At 38.4% G+C, this 25,640-nt stretch overlaps 2 protein-coding genes across 3 annotated transcripts; both read right to left on the bottom strand.

Annotated features, from left to right (window-relative positions):
- Nucleotides 1–740: 740 nt before the first annotated feature.
- Nucleotides 741–2,455, bottom strand: LOC135624714 (uncharacterized). The gene has a single exon (XM_065128607.1). It carries the CDS (start codon nucleotides 2,336–2,338, stop codon nucleotides 941–943), a length of 1,398 nt encoding a protein of 465 aa, XP_064984679.1. The 5' UTR covers nucleotides 2,339–2,455; the 3' UTR covers nucleotides 741–940.
- A 467-nt stretch (nucleotides 2,456–2,922) lies between these two features.
- On the bottom strand, nucleotides 2,923–24,914 carry LOC135624712 (probable manganese-transporting ATPase PDR2). Of its 2 annotated transcripts, none has more exons than XM_065128606.1 (22): nucleotides 24,727–24,914; nucleotides 24,289–24,555; nucleotides 23,708–23,800; nucleotides 20,622–20,830; nucleotides 18,092–18,164; nucleotides 17,828–18,000; nucleotides 17,577–17,748; nucleotides 14,899–15,003; nucleotides 14,687–14,797; nucleotides 14,503–14,589; nucleotides 14,173–14,355; nucleotides 14,035–14,085; nucleotides 13,836–13,961; nucleotides 13,645–13,724; nucleotides 11,818–11,926; nucleotides 11,170–11,298; nucleotides 7,967–8,032; nucleotides 7,746–7,817; nucleotides 5,722–5,873; nucleotides 5,369–5,480; nucleotides 5,167–5,283; nucleotides 2,923–4,387 (listed from the first exon to the last, which is right to left on the bottom strand). In XM_065128606.1, exons 2-22 carry the CDS (start codon nucleotides 24,535–24,537, stop codon nucleotides 3,314–3,316), a joined length of 3,543 nt encoding a protein of 1,180 aa, XP_064984678.1. In that variant the 5' UTR covers nucleotides 24,538–24,555; nucleotides 24,727–24,914; the 3' UTR covers nucleotides 2,923–3,313. The 2 variants fall into 2 exon arrangements, with proteins under 2 accessions (XP_064984678.1, XP_064984677.1); XM_065128605.1 differs by having other exon boundaries at nucleotides 24,289–24,647; nucleotides 24,727–24,894.
- Nucleotides 24,915–25,640: the final 726 nt, after the last annotated feature.

The following is a 25,640-nucleotide window of genomic DNA, read 5'->3' on the forward strand; positions in this document are numbered from 1 at the left end:
CTTTTCGACCTTAAAAATTGGAGATTTTACGAGGTCGCTCCAACTGCACCATTCTACACTGATGATGCTTCCTAATTTGATCTGTATGATCCTGTCGAAGTCATTATGGTTCTGAGGTTAAGGCTGCTTACTGGAGATTTTAATCAGAAACTTCCATGACACAATATGGCATCCATAGACTAGTCTCCCAACACTTAAGGTAGTCAAAGTGCAGATGCATTAGAAAAATGTCCTAATAAATATATGCTTAGGCACACCGCTACACTAATCTGCAAGCATTTTAGGTTATGGATGACATAAAGAATTTTTGCTATACATGACCTATTCCATGATGATTATTTAAAAGCTAAACATATGCTTAAACAACAACCATAATAATGCTTTCAGAATACATGAGCCTCATCTTAAGGAACATGAATAGCTACAACTTTGTGGCAACCGTTCAGAGATTTACTACAATCAACAGAAAGTCGGAACATCTTTGAATACAAGTGGTCATAACATGCTCAAGAACACATACATTAACTAAAACAAACTAATGCTCTGGCAAAAGTCCAAATTTGTCTAAATGAATGTACAACAAAAAAGAAATAGCACACTGAAACATCAATAACTAGTTCAATCTTTAACTGGCAACCATGTAAGTGATAGGAATAGTATGGGAATCACAATTTGAAGAAAATATTTCATTTTTTTATTTGAAGAATGCAAGATAAGAAAATATAATTCAAGGCCAAGGATGCCACAACCAACTGCTCCAAATTTGAATATGCAAATAGATTATTAGATAACAAGTAGTATCTCAATATATTAGAAAACTTATCACATTAAAATCCACAACATGAGAGGAGAAATATTACTAGCCAAACAGCAAACCAAGCATAATAAATGCAAAGAACAAACAATTACGAGAAGTTCTTAGCATTCCAATACCCTTCAATCAATGCTTGGTAGAATCATCATCATCTTCGATATCCCAACTCAGATCCTCATCATCCTCGACAACATTTAGCCTCTTGTGCAAATCCACCCTAAGAGGACTCCCGCTCGTGTCACCAGATTTCTTCTCATTGTGTTCACCAAGATCCTCGATCTCATCCCACTCAAAATCATCTTCCTCCTGCACCGAAGTTTGGCTTGAGACAATGGAAGTGCCACTGTCCTCGCATGTCCCTGCGGCATCCGTCTTCCCTTCTGGCACTGTAGTCTCATTCGTCTTGTCGTCCGGTTTCGACTTCATCCCCTCAGTAGTTAATTCAGAGTTTTCAGCCTTTCCTGCACTCGAAGTCACTTCCTCATCATCTTTTTCTTTTGAAGCTTCCAAGTTCTCAACATGCGGGGATTCAACATGTTTGGGCAGCTCCATGGGCTCAGGACTCATGTCTTCTTTTTGCACCACTGTGTTAATCTCATCCATTTTTTCTTCTTTTTCCACCTCTGTTTCTTTGTTATCCCTCAACTTTTCACCTCTCTTGTCATCCTTCTTCACTTCTTCGTCTGCATCATCATCTACCTCCCAGCTCAAATCCTCCTCCTCTTCCCCCGAAATCACCCTTTTCACAAGCTTTGCCCTTGCATCCTCTGCTTGCTTAAGCTTGTGAATACGGTAGTAGTACCGGAACCAGAATGCCTCGTAATCCACCAATCGAGGCACAAGCTTTTGAAGAAACCCCTCCAAAGCCCCATTCTCATAGCACAGTTTATCGATCTCCTCCTCTTTCTCAGCCAAATCAAACCCTGATCTCCAGTTATTGAAATCCTGGGCATCCTCCGGCTCCTCAGAGAACGTATTCACGTCGGACTGGATCGCCAGCACCTGCGCCTCGAATCTGCTGTACCTCTTCGAAGAAGGAGTAGCGCTCTGCGAACCATGGTCAGTTGGGTACTGATCGGTGCCACCGGCCTCGGCCTCCATCAAGAGGATCGCTTCCTTGCCCTGGGATAGGATCTCAGCTGTTCCCCGCCACACGGAGCCGCCGAAGTCGTCGAAGGCGTGGCCGACGGACTCGAGGGATTCCTGGGCAGCGGAGGCGCTGGCCTCGAGGGAGCCCGGGAGGTCGAGGACAGCACGGGCGGCGGCCTCCCGGATCGACGCCGTCTCCTTCTTGAGGCCGGACCCGAACTCCTCGAGATCCCGGCGGTAGGTTTGGATCACCGACTCGGACTTGGTGGCGAAGGTCTTCATGAGCCCTCTCCAACCACTGCCACCGCCTGCTCCGCGGGCGCCATCGCCTTGCTCATCGGCCTCCGGGGAGCGGTGGGGGGACTCCGGCTGAGATTGATGCTGATCCCGTGGGGAGACCGGGTCGGCGGAGAAGACGGATTTGAAGAAATCCATGGCGAGAGACCTCGAGGTCGGGTTGGCAGAGTTGGGGCGACGAAGGATCTACTTTCGTGTTCCCCAAAATGCTGCTCGTGCGTGCAGATTCTACGCCTGCGCGATGCGTGCTGAGATGGCACGTTCAATTATCGCAGCTCATGTCAATTTTGTGGGTCCCAAATTTCCAGGCGATAAATCCTCTCCGAAACGGTGTAGTTCATGGACGCCACTCTCGTAGTGCCTTTATTTTTTCTCCCTCCTTGGAGATTGATTTGTGCCTTGGATTCATCAACTTTGTGTTTGAAGTGCATGTAACTTTGTTATGGTCATTAAATTTATATCCATTAGAGATTAATTTAGATAAGAAACATGATTTTACAGTAATTTGTTGAGGAGAGTATAAAGATAGAAGAGCCCTTCAGGTAAAGCAGTTTACTCGTTTGATAGGCAGAAGGTAGAAAATAGCCAAGCCATGCATGCAAGCTGATCTTTGTCTGTTAGAATCATCCTGTCAAGAAAGCTCAATTAGGTCTAAAACGGAAAGTAAACAAAACTATGTCACGCAATCAATATCTGCAAGCAACCTCCTGCTAACAAGGCAATTAAGCACCATTCATTTGCAACGAAATGTTTAACCATTAATTCAGAATGAAACAAGTGAATGTTCTGTTTTCGATGACAGGTAAAATAAGGCTGCATTTGCAGTTCAGTTTCGTGTGCATATGATTTCCCTCCCGCAACAGTGGGAATGCAAAGCAAAAAAAAAAAAAAATATCGCAGGCATGTCTGAGAGAATGCAAAACAATCTGGACCTTGACATAGATCAATGCATGCTTGTTTAACATCAATTTCATCAAATCTATAGCAAAATTGTCGGGCTATACTGGAAATGGCAGAGCAACACCCTCATAACTCATCAAATGTGTCTGCGCCTCTTGATCAGTAATCAAAGTGAACATCCTGTGGCTGTACCATATTAATTAGAAAAACTAGTTACAAAAGCTTCTTGTTCATGCTAGCTGCCACCTGCTTTTGCCGCCTTCTCCATGATGGCATTCGACCTGGAAATGCCCACCTTAGCAATCTCTCCCAACCAAAACAACCCAGGAACATGAGGGTAGCCCATAGCATCAGCTTCCCCCTCATCCCCTCAGGTAACGGCTCTAGTTGTAACCAGTCATTTAGATCCCTAAACAAATCTGAGGTGATTACTGTGAAGAAACCGACTGCAGCAAATAATGCATATTTGAAAGGCTTGTTCTCAGGTATGCTCTGGTTAAATGGATGGCCCATGTAGTTAACAGCAAAGGTTGCAACCTGGATCATCATGTTCACCATGTACGATACAGTATTCACTAGGTTCGGGTGGAAGTCGGAGTCTGGTTCGATACATTCCTCTGGCATGAACTTTGAGGCTTCATTGACAGATGTAATCAGAAAGAACAAGTGCATGGCAAATTGACCGATGAGGGAAAGAAAGACATAGGCGCAGAAAATGTTGGGATGAGGTCGAGCACTGGAGAGTGTCTGCAAAGGACGAGCATGGGAGATGAAAAGGAAGAAAGCAGCTGTGAATATCCCACTGATGGTAGCCTGAACATCTCCAAGCTTCACACCGTCCAGGTACATGACACTCAGCACATAAGCAGTTGCTAAGCAGTTCAGACCAAGAATCTTGAACATTTGGAGCGTAGTCACAAGGGTACTCCGACCTTGACGAATGATATCAAGAGTGGGGGCCACAGAGGCATGCTTTGCTGTGAAAGGTGAGGCCATTGAGGCATCACCAAGTTTGACAACCATTGGAGCGCGACCATCACCCTCTGCATTCATTTCATCTATCATCTTTTGCACTCTTTGACGCTGTTTCTCAGCCGCTGTGAGATGACGGTTGCTTGTTGCTGTAATACTTTTGGCAGGTTCAGCGGAATGAGATGACTCAGCTGTTGCCTTTGGCTTTTTAGTTTTTCCTGCTTTATTTTCAGGTTTTGATGGTTGCTTCTGTGATGATGCATCACCTGATTGAGCTGGTGGTACAGCATTCAATAAAGCAATACCTACATGTGCCTGAACATCAGAAAAAAATTAAATGGTGTTTAGGCTAAAAAGAGAAGAATGGAATTAGGAGACATCAATCTAGGTTTCGTAAAACTTAAAAGCATAGCTTATACTGTAATGATGACAGCAAATGTTTCATAAATTAATAGTTCAATTTTTCCGTGGCCCATTTCACAGAGAGAACAAAACCAGCTTTGCACATTATAAACAAATAGCCAGGGTTTTTTTTTATAATAATCCTGAAGTTCGAACTGGACCCAAACCGCCCAAAATGGGCTGGTCTGCAGCCTGGGTCTCCATCGAACTGGTATTTACTATTTACTACCTGGTTCAGTCAATGCAAGCAGGTTTTCAAACCCCAATTGTAACATTATTTCTCAAACTGCTAATGTTTCTTGTACTGCGTTTTGGTTCACATCTGTCAGATGAGTTTTACATTCTCTAAATTTAGTTGTCTTTGATGCTTAAGTGTATAACAATGTGGTTAGATGACAATGAGACACCTGATTCATTTTTCCTTAATGATGTGCCAACGATCTCTCTACAACCCCATGTCTTTGCCTTCTTGCTGGCCACTACCGGCCTGCCCACCCATAACCTCCTCATTCTCCACTGCCTCCTCTTCCTTCTCCTCTCCTCCCCCATCCTTCTTGAAACCACAGCTTGTACCAGCATACTGAGTGCCAGTATTCTGGTACAAGTAAGACCTGCATCTTGGTTCAACTAGGGACTACATACTGAGTGCCAGTTTCATATTTAACAAAATGGAATGGAAAAAGGCATCTTACCTGCTTCAGTGCTCCGACATCATTGGTTCCATCTCCACACATCAGTGTCATCCTACCAACTGCTTTAAAAGTATTCAAAATAAGTTCTTTCTGTTCAGGAGCAACCCGTGAGAAAACCTGAAATTATAGCAGTGGCATCAGCTGCAAAAAAAAAGACGCATATATGGTAAGTTGGCATGAAAACTGTGATGACATTACTAACCTTCACATAAGGTATAACTTTAAAAACAGCCCCAGTTCTCTGCAGCATTTCAAAGCAATCCCCACTTATGCAAAGATCATGTGTATCTGACAGCGCTTCTACCTCTTTCTCACTGTAACAACCACAAACTCAAGATTTATTTATCTCAAGAAAATCCAAATGAGATGTATAAAGATCATAGATTGATTTCTTTAAAGCAAGTATCACTGACAAGATATTGTGTATAGAAACAAGATATTAAAGCAAAATTTATATGATAAGGTAATCCTTTGCTAAAGACTGAACAAAATTTTACTTGTGATACCTAAAAAAGTGCAAGTAGCTCAGACTCAATACTTGACCAAATTTTTTACCTGTAGGCAAACATCTCAGTTTCATCAGGTGACACCCACTCAAAGCTAGTGCCACACTTTGTTCGGGCCAAAATTAATGCAGGCCTAAAGATAATATGAACTTGGCTGGCCACGTGGCAAGCTGTCAGAGCTTGATCACCAGTAATCATCACCTGACACAAATATATCTGTTAGCATATACAACATCAAATTTTTAATACAAAGATTTTGAATATTTCTTTTCCAATTCTACTAGATGAATGATCCAGAATGATGCAAGAGTTATGATAAAAATAAAGTTTGAATCAACATTGTGTTGTATTTATCTAGTTGTAAAGCTAGTCATGTTCAGGTGTAGATCCATTTTGGAGTCAAATTACAATAAGTTCTAATAGTTCTAAAATTCAGATCAGATTCACAAAGTCCTGACTTAAAAAAGGTATAGTCCTAATTATAACAGGAAATGCCATTACGGCTTGTTAGTAGGAAATGATAGCTCGTTTCCACCTAATATTGGTGGAGGTAACTGCTACATACCAAACAAGTTACAGTATGGTCTAGATTTCATTTATGGGTAAGATTCAGAACCTCCATTTAGAGAGACTTAGACTCCAGTTTCTTCTCTAAAATAGATGGATGGCATGGCATTAAAGTAGCTAACATATAGTCTCAAGAGTCCTATTAAGACTCAAACAAGTGGCATGGGCTATTTATGCAAAGGGAAAGCCAGTTCTGTAGATGTCTTAAACTCTTAATCAGACAGGAAGGTAGAACACAGCTAATATTTAATAGAGGTAAATTTATAAGTCCAAGAATAAGTAAAACTCTAGAAAGGATGGGTAGCAGGGTAGGTTAATTATTCCTTTATATTATTTCTTCTTTCAGTGGTCTGTGGTTCTCCTGTAAGTTGTACTGCTGAGTCTAAAAATATTTACAGGTATCCGCATTAGAGAAAGACGATGATTGTGTAATTTACTTATAAAGTTATAATGAAAATGAAGTTGTTTCCCTGGCCAATTGGCCTGCAGATATCTTTTCTTCTTTGTCAAGATTGTTTCTACTTCTATTCCCACCATGACTTTCTACCATTCCATTCCACCAAGCCTTGAAGAAGACTATTGTTACCATGATGACAAATCAAAGTAGAAAGTTGAGATACTAAGATAAAAAGCCCACCACCATATGCAAAGGACTCTTGCTCCTATAAGAGATACAGTCCTTTTCTTGCATCAATTGTTATAGCAAACACTTAAGGAGTACCCAAATGCTGACAAAACATTCTGGAGTATGATCAAAATCAACAACTATCATACAATAAGCAAGGATTGGGAAAACAAGAGGAACACTTCTTGCTTCCCTTTCTCTTGCTCCTAGTTTTTCTCTCTATAATGCACTAGAACATATTCTTGTTCATCGCAAATGTTCTTTAATCATTAGATGTCAATTTAATTTCCTAATTAAGTCTTGAGCATGGTTTTCATTATTTCCTTTCTCCATTTTGTCCTCTTGTGCACTGTAGGTGCCATCCTCCTTTGAAATAGTAAATACTGACAAAGAGAAACAAAGTCCACTAATTTCTGATAGCTACAGGGATAGAACAGAATCGACAACAGGAAATCATCTAAGAGCTTTCCGTTTTTCATCCTCTCTCTAAGAAATGGGTTTTAACCAGTATGACACATTTTAACTAATCACAAACATCTATAGTATAGTAGATGTTAATTCACATTCTCTATACTGATTTGACGTCAATAAACTTCACAGGAAGTTGAAAGAAAAAAGTCAGATAGAAAAGCTAAAATACAACAAGATATAGCTACTCTATTTACATTCATAATGGATGAACTCAATTCAACTTACAACTCACAGAGTTCCAAGGTACAGTAAAAGATAAACTCCCAACTATCTGGAGTTGACTACATGTTTTTTTGCCACCATTGAGATGATTTATGTTTCGATTAGAGGCAAAAAAAAAAGATTCAATAGTGTAATAATAAATAAATCAGAAGATTTGAGCTTATCAAGCCAGGCAATGCATGACATACCAAATCATGTGATGAACCTTTCAGTTCATATAAAACAGTGGCAGAGTCAGAACGAATTGGACAACTGAAAACCTGTAGATAGACAATTCCTGTTAAGCATCAAGACCAAACCACAAGTAATTTGAACGGCATTATGATCATCATCAGTACTTCAAAAAATTGTCTTAAGGGCAGAGTACAAGAAATGGAAACATAAATGGCAAGTCTGTAAGCTTCATTACCGCAAAACCAGCAAAAGTCAAACCATTCTCCACCACATCTCTTTCGAGGTTTCTAGCTTCACTTACCTGTCATGTCAATATAAGATGTCATAAGATTTGACAATCTTTTAACAAAACAGTGCTTTGTACTAAAAAAAATCTAATATTTATGTTGGTCACTACACTATATAACTGGACAGTAATCGCATCCAATTTATCAAAAAGAATGATTCCGTATTATCCAAATAATATATAAAAGGTTATATACCAAAAAAGCAGAATGACAAATAAATCCAAATAGTTCAAGTGGATTGTTGGTGTAGTTCTAATAATGTGTTCTACTCAACCACTCTAGGAGATAATTCTCAGGAGAAAATTATATATTATGAATCATAACTATGGGTTTCTGTCATAGTAATATTGCTTGTGTCAAGGAAACAATCTATCAGCTCGCAGAAGTAAGGCTGCACACATTGACACTTGTCAGACCTAGCATTGGCAGGAACCTTATACATTTGCTGCCGTATAGGTAATGGGATTAGGACTGATAAAGAATTCATTGTCCAAATTTAAACCCTAAAATTTTAGGATACTTTAACTGTTTAACATTCATCAATTCACTTGGATAATGCAGGGTGATTAAAACATGATCTAAGAACTTATTTCACTGCATATGTTGCACAATGTCACTACCCTCGGATTTTCTCCATAATTCCATTTTGTGATACATATTTATTTCATTAGGTGTAAATCAAATATGGTAAGGATACTTTGGAGAGACAAGCAAACTACAAGACACGAACCTTTATTTATAAATAGGCCATTTACGCCTATTTATAAGTCTATTTGTAATTCACATTGTCTATGAAGTGTTTCTTGAAATGTTTACTTGTGGATCCCGAGTGAGGCGCTTTCTCTAACCCGTTTTCTCTTTTGTAGGACCTAAGGGACCATGAGAGGTTTCGGGGAGGCTGACCTTTGCGGACGGACACGTAAGGGTGCCGCACGACTTTGGCAAATCAGCTAAGTCCGTGACAGCTCGTTCTTTGAACTAATCAACTTTCTCTTTTACAGGTCCTTCGGAACCTGCGAGAGGTTGCAAGTGGGCTGATCTTTGCGGACACATAGGCGCGACTTAGGCAACGCAAGCTAAGTTCGCGTCTTTGCCGCAAGGGTGCCTCACGACTTAGGCAATTCCAGCTAAGCCCACATCTTCATTCTTTTTGCTGCCTTCTCCAAGTAAAATCGCGCAATATCTGCATTTCGGTGCCACTCCTTTGCAAAGTGGTAGGCTAACAGACTACTCCTAGTATACCCGATTATCATGGTGTGAGGAGTTGATGGTTGTTGCCCTGTAATGATCTCGAAGGGGCTCTTGTTGGACGCAGAGCTCCGTTGCAAGTTGTAGGAGAATTCGGCAATGTCTAACAACTTCACCCAATCTCGTTAGTTGGCACTCACGTAGTGCCGAAGATATTGCTATAGGAGCGAGTTTATCCTTTCAGTCTGGCCATCCATCTGGGGGTGGAGGCTTATGAAGAAGTATAACTTTGACCCCAACAATTTGAATAGCTCGGTCCAGAATCGTCCCAGGAGCCGAGCGTCTCGATCACTGATGATATTATGCGGGTCTCCCCAATACTTCACCACATCCTTCATCATCAGCTTGGTCGCCTCCTCTACTGAACAGTGTAGGGGAGCAGCAATGAAAGTTGCTCTACTTTGAAAATCGATCGACCACCACGAGTATCGATCCGAGTCTCCCTACTGTCGGCAAGCTTGATATGAAGTCCAAGGAAATGCTCTCCCACGACCTTTTTTGTACGGGCAACGGCTCCAAAAGTCCCACCGACTTCCGCTGCTCCACCTTGTCTTGTTGGCAAGTAAGGCACGTTCGAACATATTCCTCCACATCAGTCCCCATCTTCGGCCAGTAGAAGGCCCTCTCCACAAGAGCCAAGGTTCTGTGAATGCCTGGGTGTCCCACTCGAAGGGAATCGTGACACTCTCTTAAGAGTTCATGCCTCAGATTGTCCACTCGAGGAACATAAACCCTATTCCCTTTAGTGTAAACGAACCCTATTCCCTTTAGTGTAAACGAGTCTCTCCTGGACCCAAAACCGTCGTACCTTGCCTTCTTTAATGAGTTGCATCAGGGTTACTGCCTGAGGATCATTGTACAGACCATCCTTGATCCTGGAAAGAAAGTTGGAGTGCAACTGACTTGCTTGGCCTCTGCCCTTCAATTATACGACATTCACACGCTCCACTTTCCGACTCAATGCATCGACCATGACATTTGCCTTTCTGGGTTTATACTCCATTACCATATCAAACTCAGCCAACCATATCATGAAAAAATGTACTGTCACAACCCCATGCCGCTGGACAGCACAAATAGTCGAAGATGTTTGTTTTGTGACAAAAACCTAGTTTCAAGCAATGATGTACCATTAAGGTTTACAGGAAAAAAATACCAACCATTGATGACAAGACTAACCCCATGTTCTTTTTCTGATTCTTATGGATTCATACCCACTAAATTCACACTAGCAATTTAGTACACAATGTTCATGTGGCACTACCATTACTTGTAGTTTTTGCTATATGAGTTCCTTCCAACGAAGAATCTAATCCAACAACTAATCCACATGACTCTATGTTTCACATGGGCCTTTACCCTTATATAATATGTTAGCACACAATATTATCACATTAGCCTGTGCTTTCAGGATAAATCATGCCAAGTTTTGATATTGACTATGCTAGAAGCCTGCACAAGTTTCATAACATATAGGTAGTAGACCATCAAGCACATGGCAATGGTTCATTCAATCAAGTTTTATTTATAGTGAAGAAATTGCAAGGGATTTCATGCCTTGGACATGACAACCCCATAAGTTAATACCCTTGTCAAGGCATATTAGCACTTATTTGATTCAGTTTCCCATCTTGTGGCAAAAGATATAAATATAATAATTGTATATTATTTAACAACCTCAGAGTAGCAAAGATAACCAATAATAAGGAAATTGTAAAGAAAAATATAATAGTGATCAGTACAATAACTCAAAAAGAGTCATTATATATGATGATTTTTTTGACAACCAATATATGCCTAAATATCTCAACAGTTTACATCTTAAGATAAAAAAACACATCTCTTAGATGCAATTATTATCTCACAAGTAACAGAGAATATACAACAACATAATTAAGCTTACAGTCATTTCTGGAAGCGTCTTGTATGCCAGAGCTAGAACCCGCGACCCCTGCCGTGTATACTTCTTGTATGTCTTGACATAAGTTGCAGGAACATCGATTAGCCTATCTTGAATAGTCTCTGGTGCACCCTGTCATTAACAATTAGCCCCTGCTTCAAGATTCTAACAGAGTTTCGGCTAATAACAGAAGTTGTAATAACATCTGCCTAACACAAAGTGAATAGACACTAATTAAGTAGCGAATCACATACAATTAAGTGACAGATGATGAAGGGAGAGAAGACACTAGTAAGTGATCTTTCGACTACAGTTAATCATCATAATCAGATTGTTCTTTCCATAGAAAAAAGATTTTCAGGCAACCATGTGAAAACTCATTCAGCTTCTACAGTCTTCAGATACAAGCAACGAAATATTATATGATTTTGAACTAAATAATTCCTAAGGACAAGTGGGAAAAAATAACTCAAATTTACAGAACAAGAAATCATTTATGAGGTATGGACATGAAGTAAAAGCATCCAGCTTCATCAAAACCTTTGACCACGTACACATTAGTGAAACAAATATACATAGGCACTAACAAAGTCATCATAAATTGATCCAAAAGGAAAAGAACATAAGAAATTATTTTAAAGTAGTACCAACCTTCACAAATGCAAAAAACTGTTCTTGAATACAAACAATAACACCCATTCTTTTCAAGTGAGAGGCAAAATGGTGCCTCTGTACAATCTGCACAGGATGACCACCAGACCTGGAATTCAAGTGAAGACAAAATATTAAATTGACACATCATCCCCAAAAAAACTTTTAAGATTCAAGTCAAACTGTAATATAGTTTAATGGCACAGGATCCTATAGCTGGAATTAGCAAAATTTCCAGTGCCGTCGATAACATGTCATTTTGAAAATGCCGTCACAAAATGAAACACACACTATATGCAACAACACTATGTAATGCTTCCACTTACTGCCTCGTCTAGTAAACTATTTGCTTGGAAAGCAGGGGTGTAAGCACAAAACCAAATAATGCTAGCCCCCTTTCCATCAAGAAGTGGTTGCAAATAGAGCATGAGTGCTGAAACTGTTAAGGTGAAGCACAAAAGAGCAAAAAGAGACTGCAAGAGTGGCAATACATATTAAACAGGAAATGTCTCTATTGGTATATTTTGGTACGTTAAAATTCATAACCAGGTAAGGAGATCTCTACTGTAGTTGTAGCATAAAAAGGATGCAGAAAAGGGAAGACATATTTGGTGAATCAAAGTGAGAAATATCGTTACATGGAGATCATGTATTTCAAGCCAATTGCCTTGTTAAGATGCAGCAACTGGCACGAAAGAATAGGCTGCAAACAACCTAGGAAAAACAGAGTTTAGGCTCAGATAAGTAACATTGAATCAAGCTGTAGCAGATGCATTGTAGGTTGGCAGTTTTCAATCTGACAATAGAATTCTCTATCTGAAATTAGAATAATACTTGTGCAGCCAAGCTCATGTCACCAGTGACTGAGACCTCAGATATAGCTCCTAAATTTCAAAATAACCAACCATAATGAGATACATTCATGGATTGTTCAAGTACAGATTGTCCATCCAATATATGCTCAAGTTCTGTGTATATATTGGTAATTATTATGCAGCAAGCAGAAAAAAAAGCCCTTAACAGACTTTTGACAGTAATCTTCCCACCAAAGAATTATTAATGTTTCCATATGCATCAGTCAGACCTGGACAGCTGTCAGGATCTCATCCCTATCCAAAGGTGTGCAGACACACACTTACTGACCAATACCTACCCATTGTCCCAAGGACCAATACACAAGATGGCAATCATTGGTATATGTTCATTATCAACTGATTTGTATCTTTCCTCACAAAAAGATTTGATATGACTACTTGGTAGCACACTATACTGTCTGTCTAGACTCTGGAAATCACGATATAGCTCCGAAGGAAAATTACCCACCAAGCTCCTAGGGAAAATGACCAAACCACATCTCTAGTATCATGATAGAAGTCATCTCTAGTATAAGCCCTTATCCAACTCACATCGAACCAAAAAGACCAAACCAATTGATTTAATTGTCAATTACCTGGATATCATGAAAGAAGTGTTTTAGATTAGCCAGCTTATTTAAAAAGAAATGTCCTGAAAGAATTGAAAATTAAAAATAAAATAACTGAGGTCCAATGTCACTGGATATGTCCTCCAATCAGATCAACTACCTTTTCATGAAATTCAAAGTAAAACTAATAAATTAATGCAGAGTTCCAGCGTATAGAAACCTGCTTGAACCAAATATAGGCTTTTAGTTCAGTCCTAACCTCAGACCAAAAACCATCTAAGTACTCCCACATGTAGCAAACAGCTGAATGTAAAAAACACAAGGCTTTTTCTATAAGTTGTTTGAATAAGTAATTAGTTTTATCATCCTCCCACATTATAATTTTTTATATAAATGAAGCTTACTTTTTGGGGATGGCCTTCTCATCAGATGTGTATATCCAATCTATTCCTCTTAGTGCAGCCTTTTCAAGAGGATCGCCAACCTGCAAACCATGTTTTAAGCATAAATCAAGATTATAGGTAATACTCGATGATAATTTATCAGTACACAGGATCATAATTTTGCTGGACTCTAGCTTTCACTCCAAACTTACTAGTTTATTCTCTACAAAGACCAAAGCATGACAGGCAGCCAAAACTTGTGCAGTACGCTCAGGCAACTTAGCCATATCAGTCTCCAAATTTTCAGTATCATCCAAACCAACTACACCTTGGAATTCCTGGAACTCGATCAAAGTATTTCAAAATCAGATGATAACAGCTTAAATAAGACATACTATTCATTTGGCATACCATGTCATCTGACGTAAGAGTTCCCGTCTTGTCAAAACAGCATATGTCAACCTACAGCAATTTTCAGTTTGTTAACAAAGCAATCATTGAAAGAATACCATTGGCATGCAAGAAATTGTGTAAGGTACTCATTTTGACCTTCCCAGCAAATGGAATCCTGAATGGCTCTGTACAAAAAATACCACGCTTTGCTAGTGCAATCAAAGAAGTATTAACAGCTATAGATAGCTCCATCGGTAGTTCAGGGGGTATCACAGAAGTGATTATTAACGAACAACTCAAGAAAAGTTTGTACTTGCTCCTTGTTGGATCCTCTAATCCCTAAATGCAGAAGTTCCTTTGTTAGACAAATGCTAATGAAGCATCACAAATAAGGAACAACAATAGGTTTTACAATTGTAAAAAGAGAAACTAAACTAACTTCAGTTCCATTGCACGAAGAACTAGGTAACTAAAAGCTTATGGTACCTTCTTAAGAACATAGCCCGCAGCAATGATTGCAAAAAAAACTAGAAATAGAATAAAGAGGCCACTTTCCCAGCTATTTGCAGTTACCTGAAACACCAATTTTGAAAAAAGAATATCCTTAGACTAAACATGCATAGTCCACTTATAACCCATGGCAGATTCTTAACTGAGAATCAGAAGTTACCCTCTCAGTGGAAAATAAAATTGTTCGCATCAATTTGCCCTGGCTTGTCTCAAATCCTGTTCGCAGCACAACAGCCAGGCATCCCCCATCAGGTGTTCTAAGATGAAAACTCTAAAATGCAAAGAAAAGGGCAAAGAATTCTAATCAAGAAAAATAAAGTGATAAAATTTCTCACTGAAAGCAAAGATAATTGCATTGTAACCAATACATACTTTATCTGGAGTATGTTGCAGTATCTTCGTTCCACCAAAGAGGATATGATTTTTGTCTCTTTTAATAGACAATTTATCCTCAAGACCTCGACCAGCAATTGAAACCTAGAAACAAATTTGAAATTCAAAGAACAAGTAGTCAAAACATGAAAAACTCAGCCTGCAGAATAGCAAATAGACCTCGTAATAGCATACAATCTTCTCCATTGTGATCATCCACGAACATTAAACATGCACAAGTTGTTGCCAAGTCAAAACAAATACACTATTATATAAATTTGACCAAATTAACAGATGAAAAAATAAGTTTAATTTCAGTGTGAAGCCTTCACCGACCATTTAATTCTCTCTTTGTGACAGACACATACACCTGTAAATTCCACTGAGTGCCAGAGTGCACAACAGCATCCCAGAAGGAATATCCTAGAGTAGGTTAAACAATAAGTTTTAGAGACTGTAGAATTACTTCTGAGTTTCACTAAATAATCTAGGCAAGAAAAACTTGGGCACTTGCTTGTGGAAGAAGAAACTGCGACAAGTATTTGTAAATATGTGGTGGATCCAAAAAATTTAATCTAATTTATCATCATAAGAAAAAAGAAGCTATGAACAGCGAAAAGAGAAGTTGCTGCATTAACTGAATCATGTTTGTTTCGTAATTATCCTAAGACAGCCTTAACTAGATCTAATGGATTTCTCTCAAGTTTCAGTCATAAGATTTTTGTTTCCACCTCAATGCAATATGCCCTATATCCCTATACATTTTCCAAGTTTAGGAGAGTAAACCTTGAAATGAAAAATGCTGCTCGGTTTTCTCAAAGTATAATTCCAAGTTAACTAAGATCACCATCTATTGATTCAGAAGCACTGATAGACACATTTAACTTAATAACAAGTTCATAGATCATTATTTAGATTTCCATAGTCCTTTGAAAAAGTAAGAATCTCGATATCAATATATTTCTTTCCTGCCGAAAAGCACTCATGACAGCATAATCATTCATCAATACACAAAATAATATTACTTAGAGGAATTCCTAAATACAAAAAGAGTGTATATCCTATAAATACAATATTCATGTAATGTAACAATTAAAGGACAAATTTGTTATGCGTTCTTCCATCAAGTTACCCAAGGGTTTCTGCCTAACATCAATTACACCAGTTGTTTATCATATGAACACGATATAACAAATGGTAACAACCCTTGGTACTCCACAAGTGGTGTATCATGCCACTTAAAATTGTGAAAGTTGACAAAGGACGCTTGGAGATTATTGTCAAAAGGCACTCTTGTAGAAGTAATGAACAAAATCCTAAACTATCTCGATAAGGAAAAAAATAAGAATATAATTTAATGGTCACCACAATACACCGTTGTAGCTCGTTAAAGGATTCTTTCGGAATTTAAAAAATTACATTAGCATCCTGCTAATGCTACCTTGAAATAGCATCAACATTTGAGTATTTGCCAAATACGATTTGAAAAAAAAAATTATCAAATATCAATTCTCATTTAAAATATGCATTGGGGCCTCAATACATATTTCAAATGTGTTCCCAAATGCACCCAGACTAGTAGCCAACACGTTTCCAAGTTATCTTGTATAATTTGACATTTACATTGTACTGAAGATTGAACTTTATAGTCAGTCTTCAAAGGTTATTGGCCAACCACGTGGGAAACATGCCTAGACAAAAATGCTTATAGGTACAAAAATAATAAATCAGACTAGGAATGTTGTGTAGATCTACAAGCTTCAAACAACAGAAGTCAACAACTTTAATCAAATATGAATAGTATCTTGATTTTTTTGCCAAAAATGATTCACCATCCTAAAGCAAAGATGAGTTATTCTTGTTTGCACATAAGTGATCAGTGACCAGTGAATAAACAAAGAGGAAAATCTTCAACGACCTTAAGCTAAAACTCATTCTAAGAAGAATCGCATCTTACATAAGGTTTTATATTATTGTTCATTGCACGATGGAAACAAAATTTTGCTTTTCAAGCAAGGTTTAGAACACCAATCCTATACAGGTACGGAACTCTGCCACATCAGTACATATCTTCCAATACAGTACTAGATTGTAACCTCAAAAAACTTGCTATCTGGTAAGTGTATGATAAAACTATCATACCAATTACTAACTAAACCATTACGATCATGTTTCCAAATAAATGAAAACCTTTACTTTTCAAGAGAAAACCAACTAACCATATACAATCACTGTTGGAAGCAAACACATTCCCAATCTTTGCTTGGAATTAGTTGGATTTCTCTTCCAACATTTTGAAAATTCACAAAAAACTAAACTATTCCTCACAAAATGTGATATTTGCAACAGACCTCAAGAGTGGAGAGTAAATAAAGTTTTACTACATATCAGCAGATTCGAGTCAAAACCTGCATCTTAGTGATACCATCCTTTCACTACATATCAGCAGATTCGAGTCAAAACCTCTAATCTCATCTTCAAACCTAGAGTAAATAAAGTTTTAGAACAGCAGTTATCTATTAGGGATTTCCAAATCTCAGCCAAGGTCACTGGCAAAACCATCATCCTAAACTGAACATACTAAATGAATTGAACGTACGAGCAAACAGTGTTCAATTAAAACAATCAATGAAGTGTTCTGCACCAAGTCAGGTCATAGGCAGAGAGATAATAACCACCTTCCACTGTGGAGTAGACTCGCCTGTGAGAATAGCTTCATTTGCAATTGCATTTCCGGCTAATAGAAGCATATCTGCTGGTACAGATTTATCTTCCCCATCCTGACCCGTGGTGCGTCCAATGGAGACAACATCTCCAGGAACGAGGTCTGTTCCAGAAAGCTTTACCCACCTGAATCCACGAATTCAGTAAACTAAGTTTCTGATGCCTCAGACAAAAAAAATCTTCATTTGAATTAGTAAACACATACTTCCCACAGCGGTGCACCATCACCATCTGACCATCAACTCTTACACGCCTGAGCTCAGTAAGAGTTTTTAATCTACTCTTGGCCATTGTTGACTCAAAAAGAAATAGCATAAAAAGTGTGAACAAACTATAATACCAATATTCATCCAAGCACCAGAGTCCAACACAGAAGACCTACATCAAAAATACCAACAGAGAGCTGGGATTAAGTAAACTTTAAGGTAGTAGAACTTTTGGCATTCAGAATAAGGACAAGGTTGGAAACCTGAAACACAAAAAATGGTTCCATAACTTGCTCCTTTATCAGCTTCTGGAACGTTGGTTGTGGGTAGTCAAATCTATAAATAAATTAGTAAACAAAAGCAGAGTGAGAATCCGTGTAGTAGACAAAATTAAGACAATCACAAATCCCACTAGCTGAGAATATAATAACTGGACCAAATTAAACATTTAGCTGTATATGCTTTCACAAGGAATACAAACATTAAAAAATTAAATCAACACAAAATGAAAAAAAACCACAGGAAATGTACATACTTCTAAAACAAGGTCTCAAAAAACTATCCAACAACAAACTAGATGGCATATCCGGCTCAAGATCAACTTACGTGCAAGGTTTGACATACCGAAGCATACCGCTCGGTACGAGCGGTATGTACTGGTCCGATAGAGGATCGGTATAGGTGGTATATTGGTACACCCCAATGTATCATATGCCAACACACTCGGTACAACTCGAACAGCTGGTTGGTATATCGGTATGGACCAGTAATGTGAGCCATGCCTACGTGAACCACAAACTCCAGAGTTGTACATGGCAAACCAATCCTTGCTCATGATCCAGTAGATTTCGGTCCACATACACCAATCCAAGTTCACCTCTGCACATTCCAATTCCATCAGTCCTGATAGATCCATCTGATTCCAGAACAATGCTGACTGATTCTGGGCTAATCCCAACAGGTCCCAATCAATTCTGGTAGATCGGTGAGAATCGTTAGAATAATCAATCTTTTAGTTGAATTAGGTTTCAATTTTGTGGATCTCACTTTGATTTGATAAGCTTTCGACAGTTGATTGGTTATGGCTTGAAAAAGGTGAAGTAATTGCCAGTCAGAGGTTGTATAGGATAATTTTAGTGTGATTGATATTTTCAGCATCTTGCAGTGACTTCTCAGCAAAAATTAGAACTGTTAAAGAACCTATGAAACACTATATGGCACGGAGAAGGTAAAAGAATAACCGATCGATGATGTTCATTAATGCTCGAGTGTAAAATGACCACAATTCTGATGCTCAATATTATTATCAATTACAAAAGAACTTTTTAGGGGCTAATATGATGATACAAAAGAAGACACTACACCTGGCAATGCTGCATTAGTCTCAGGTTTCCAACTTCCTCCCAGCCGTTGAGGATGATATCTAAACTAACTCCACTAAACTAGTTGTTGCCATAGCAAGATTGTCACGGAACCTTTTTAAAGGTGCAGTTAATTATGGTGGTCATGGTGGACCATCTCTCTCTAATAACAAGTTTATAGGATGTGAGCCACCTATCAAGGTATTCTCAAATTCAAGGAGGTGAATCCACCTCCCAAGAGAAAAAGAGAGGGAAGAAAAGATAATGAATGATATTATGAAAAACAAGGGAATCCTAGTGCATCATGCGAGGTCTAGAAGGGTCAATATATGCAGCATGCCTTACCCCTGTAAGTAGAGAGGCTATTTACATAAGAAAGATATTTAGATTACTATTATATTACTGCTAAATTAATTGTAGGAAAGAAAAAGCTATTTCCAAACATGCCTCAAGGGCTCTAAACCATTCACTCATATAAATAGCCTACTTAAAGGCCTTGCTAGAGAAAGCTTTCTTTTTTAGTAATCATATCACTCCCCAAAATCCACCAAAAGAGAGCTTTAAGACTCTCCAAACCCAACTCCTATAAAGTAAACAATGTGCCTAACCTTTCTATAATCATATTAACTGTTAAACACCAATATAAACTTAAAATTATACTCTAGAAGTAAATGTCATCTAAAAAATATGTCAAATTACACCCGAAAATAATAGAAAAAAATATAGGCATATTACTAATTTACTACTATGCAAGTGAGAGAGCACGATTAACCCTCTCCTCTCCTAACATGATTAAGAGCAAGTTGTGAATAAACAGCCGCCAGCAAGAGATCACTAGGTCAGTAGAAGAGTTATAAGATTCGACCGAGTAAAATCCCAACGAACAGCAATGATGGCTCTCCCAAGGAATGTTGTTGGTATATATGAACCACTATCATTCATTTGTCAAAATTTGAGTAAACAAGACCTATGACAAGAGAAATGCTAGCAAAACCAGCTTTGAAAAATTTTTCAGACATTTCATCTGTGCCAAGCAAGCAAAAAGACACATGCATGCCCTTAAGTTAAAACTTACCAGTGAGAAAAAAGAATATATTGCAAAAGCTAAGGCAATAAGCCTACTTACTTTCTGCAACAAACTATTAATCTAATCGATAGAATCCTGCAAGTGATCAACAAACCTAAAAGATGTATTATAGATATATATTCACAATGCTTCCAAGTTCCAAGATCTTCAGACATCTTGTCAAAACTGGCACTCCTCTGGATGAAGTGCAAAAGATGGTTCATTTGGTTCATTTCAAGCTTTTTCCTGCTTAAATTCATCTAAGCATTCTTGTGAACAGCACAAGTAAAGAAGAGACAACATAACAACCACTGGTTTTAAACAACATCAACTATTTAATAAGCTGGATAACAGAGTAAAACTTACACATTTCGCCCCCACTTATCAGTTGCTGCAGCTACTTTAGCTTCTGATCCATGACCACTGCTCTTGAGGTAATACCCAAATGGTTCCTTTGTAGGATACGGAAGTTTGGCAAATGTATTCTTTTCTACTGAAAAATTGAAGCATTGTTTTCTAAAATCAAAATATATTTCATCAGTGTTCCCAACTGAAGATGCTGATGATCCTGCCACCTGCATGACGACAAATTTATTTTCAATTATTTATCATAATAAGCAAGGAAATTTGTTTTTCATGATAATGAATTGCAAATTAACAACCAGCAGTTAACATACATCGTAATTGGCAACCAAAGAAGAAAATATGAACTAATACTTCCCAGATACAAAAGATTATTTAATAGTAGTGATCTAGACATTTAAACAAGAGTAACAACTATCCTAAAATTATGCAATATATGTTTGGCAATCAACTATAAAAATGGTTAAAACTACACGATTAATATTATAATATCACACTTTTTCTATAATAGGTCTCTGGTAACCAAGGGATTGTATCAACTTATATTCATTGAAAGAACAAGATAGCAAGTATCAAACAAAAACAGGAACAGGCTGTAAGTCCCAACAATTTCACTTCAATAGCATGGATATCTTGAGGGCAATATCACTAGTCAAATTAGAAGCCACCAAACCTCTCATTGTTCTGATGAACTTTGGTCCTCTACATTTCCCCATGCCACTAATCCTAATTTACTCAAAGCATTTTACTAGTGCACTTACGTGTCTCCCTTAATTATGTTCCTACTTCAAACAAATATAAACAATATTTCCCATGCTACCCTTAATCAGAACTGCCCTAAATTTTTAAAAATGTAATAATTCTTAGAATATATCACCCTAGAAGTTTCACAAAGGATCTAAGGATGTACTTGAGAATCATAAGGGCCTTCTTCTTTTTCAAAAATATAAAAAAATATAACTATTGAGCAAGCTTCACTGTTTCAGGTATCGGACCCATTTCGATGATCAATCAGACCGATATGTATAGGCCAGTACCAGTGTATCGACACATGGCACACCGATATGTACCAATGTATTGACACATGATACACCGGTATGTAACAATATACCGACACATGATACACCGGTATGTACCAGTGTTTCGCAAAGAAAGAAAAAAAAGGAAAAGAGGAAAGGGCGATGGAGGAACAGAGGAGGAAAAAAAAGAGAGGAAGAAGGAAGAAGAAATAAGAGGAAGCGGTGGAGGAGGAGGAAGAAGAGGAAGCAGTGTAGGCAAAGGAAGAAGGAATAAGAGAAGAGATGGGAGAGTACTAGGGAAGAAGAAGGAACAAAAATAGTGGTGAAGCAGCAATAGCAAGGCAGTGACAAGGGCAGTGGCATCATATGCAAGAAGAGGGCTCACGTTTGCGAGTCCTAATTTGGTTCTTTTTATTCTTTAACGCCGAGTTGGACGAGCCCCATCACTTTTTCGTGTTTTTTTAATTTTTAAGTGGATCACCTGAAACGAAGGTGGTCTGCGTACTATCACGGACTTAACTAGTTTTGCCTAAGTCGTGCGATACCTTTGCGTGTTCGTCCGCAAAAGGTCAACCTCCCCGAAACCTTTTATGGTCTTTTAAGAACCTACAAAGGAGAAGACAGGTTAGACGAAGCGTTATCTCATAAGCAATCATTTTAACAAACATTTGATAAGCAATGCAAATTACAAATATAGACTTCACGAGCTCTGAATGATCGCACGACAAAGGGTCCAAGGTGGTCCGCCACGGCCAAAAATCTCCACAAGTGCCCACATAATATTGTTGCGAAACAAGACAGCAAACCAGCCGTAGACACTACCCCAGAAGCCCATCTAGCCATGTGCCACCCAGATAGCTCCTAGGTGTTGTGCTGGCTGACACTCTATATAACTTTGTGAAGCTAGAAAACCCCCTAAAATGGCTGATTGGATGATCTGTTTCTCGAAAAATTTTGCCTATGCGCGACGACCACACATAACCTGTGTTTACAAGCCTAAGACGACCATAAAAGCCAACCAAATGGGACTATCAAGCCTACTGCCAACCCTCTACATGCTGTGCAAGTTATGAACAAAATCAAAAGACACGAACATACACAAGTATTGCATCGAACACCTTATTTACAATTTTGTCTGTGATAATACAATCCATGCCGGACTGATATATACCACTCGTACCATATCATTTCGGGTGGTGCAACAATCCTTACTATTGAGTCCAGATTGCTTTCCTAAGATCCATCATACTATTATGTGTTTGAACTCTTATCATATCTTTTTTCTTCACAAAATATTATGCATTTCTTTCTTCTTCACTATGTATATAACTATATATCAAATGTCTTACCAAATAAATAGTGTTTGATAGTTGATCATCCATATGGGAAACCCAGTTGATTTTCGAGATTGTTCATCCCCTACACTAGTCTTCATTCGTTCAATCTCTCTTCCATGCAAAACCTCATGGTAAGGCTCATTAATGCAATTACCCGAAATTTGAAGGAGCTGATAGGATGTTACTAAAGGCTTCATGAAGCATTTTAAATTTAAAATCAACAATAGGGCAATATAACTCTATTTTAGATATTAATTAAATTCTTAGGAAACAACCTGCAGTGATCATACTTAGGTGTAGAAACTCCAGGGGATCACAAACCTTGTGGATGAAAACACAAATTTACTTGTGGGAATTGAATGTTAATATTTGCTTCCCTAAGGTCCCTACTCAGTTTATCCTACGTTATTTAGCAGAGACCATTTAGCAAGAAAAAAGTGTCATGTTGTTCAGTTGCAAGTCCAGCAAGTTCCAAAATTGGTTACCTTATCCTCATTTTTCACATCAAAGTTGCTTTTGGCTCAAAATAGATACTTCCTTGTTACACTCAAGGCAATCATTTCCACTTAAATTATCTCATTAACATTTTGGCATAGAAGTAATATGAGCGTAAATTATTCTCAGAAGAAGTATTCGTATCTGAAGGATGCCACAACAGTACAGCTATATTGCAGGTAAGCCAGAAATGACATAAAGAAAAATGAAAGCATTCTCAAAAGTGCAACAAACTTACAGGTCTCCTCGTATGAAGTGACACGATTTCTTTTGAACCAGAAAATTTAGCGGGAATTATTTTGCATGCAGTTGCCAGACGAGTGTCATTTACCTGATGCATCCATGCAACAAGAAATCATCATGGAAAATAATGCATATGACAATCACTTCCCACAAGTCAAACTTAGTACTATAACGTAAAGTATAGAAAACTGCTACACTGAACATAGAGTAATCAAAATGCAATTGACAACAATTATCAATTTGATAATAAAAAGCCCATGAGACATAATGCGCCTCTGTCATATAGAAATGCAATCATTAGTTTGTTGCAATTTCCAAGGCTTGAGCGAGATGTGCAAGATAAGTTCTTGCAGGTGGACCTCTAACAATTGGAGTCAACAAAGTTCCGACAGTCATTACGTTATGATGCATGGACAGAAGGTAGATCAAATAGGCCATAAATAATAAAAAATGAAACTCAACATGAAGATAAGAACAGCAGACGACGAACCAAACGACCAGATAAATACAACTACAGCATAACGTTTCAGCTGCACGGCTACTCTAAACATGTAAAAATAACAAATTTGCACACACCTTACTGAACTGGACAAAGCATCTGAAATCGACCGACCAAGCAGTAAAAAGCAGCACCAGAATGTGCAAGAGGGCGAGCCCGCCGAGAACGATCAGAGCATCGGTGAAATCGATGCTGGGGGCGACCGCAAAGAGCCAGATCGAATAAAGAATCGCGAAGGGCCAGACGTCGAGACGCCACCCCCAGTGCCGCCGCTTCAGCAAGTCGACTCCTTGGACCACCTTCCCGTCCACCTGGTACCGCGCCATCCTTTCTTTCCTTCGGGCCTTGAAATCGATCAAGAAATCCAGTCTTTAGAACAGAATCGAGGCAAAAGATTCGGCAGAACTCATTCAGATCGGAGACCTCCGAGCGAGATCTGTGGGATCATTGAATCTGAAGGTCAAGATTAGGGTTTCAGACATTAAGAGGGGCTAGATCGAGATCGGGACGCGTACCTGGATCGTGTGCTCGCCGGATCTGCTCGAAGAGGAGGAGGAGGAGACGGTGGCGGACAAGACAGCAGGCGAGTTAGTGCCGTCGGAGTTTTATGGTGAGGCCACTCGCGAGGGTTTTCTCTTCGTCTCTTTATCTTGGTTTTTCACTCTGATAAATTTCGTCTTTTTCTTTCCAAGCGAAACGGCACCTTCTCTGGAATGTATTATGCTTTCCCAAGCCGTAGTAACCCTAGTCCTCGGTTTATGTGGGGTCCACCAGAAATTCATCGAATCACGACAAAGGTAGAACGAAGTGTAACGCGTGCGCAAGTAAAGCTGCACAGGAGGCTAATGCACGACGCTTGATAATCTTATATTTGGATCACACATTTCTTTTTCGATTTAGATAAAAAGGCGGAGTGTTGATAGGTTTTGAGATTTAAACTGTGGTATAAATGGCTTTGTATATACATAATTCAAAATAACGTTAATATATATAATTTTATTATTATTATTTATTTAAATAATTATTCTATGAGCGTAGTTATCGATAGATTCTCACTCAAAGTTACTGATCAAGTCAATTCTTAGGTTTGGTCTAATCGGACTAATCCAACAACCACTTGTTAGTAACATATGATCTCTGTTTTCTTTGGTGGTTAGTTAGTTGATTAACCATTCGACCACGTATCATCCTATCCTATGATGAATACACAAATAGTTACGTTATGAATAATATTAAAAAAATAAAAAATGTGAGAACAGTAAGGATATAGATTATTTTTGCTTAATGGGATAATATCTAATAATATTTTAGTTAGAGTCCAAGAGTGAATGACACTTTTTTAGGATTTACCAAAATTGGTAAACCTATTAAGGGCTCACCTCATATATGATAATTATGTCTAAAAAGGACTCTCTAACTATGGGTCAAA

Source organism: Musa acuminata, chromosome BXJ2-10 (genome assembly GCF_036884655.1).
Source record: "Musa acuminata AAA Group cultivar baxijiao chromosome BXJ2-10, Cavendish_Baxijiao_AAA, whole genome shotgun sequence".
In the NCBI taxonomy this organism is placed as follows: domain Eukaryota; kingdom Viridiplantae; phylum Streptophyta; class Magnoliopsida; order Zingiberales; family Musaceae; genus Musa; species Musa acuminata.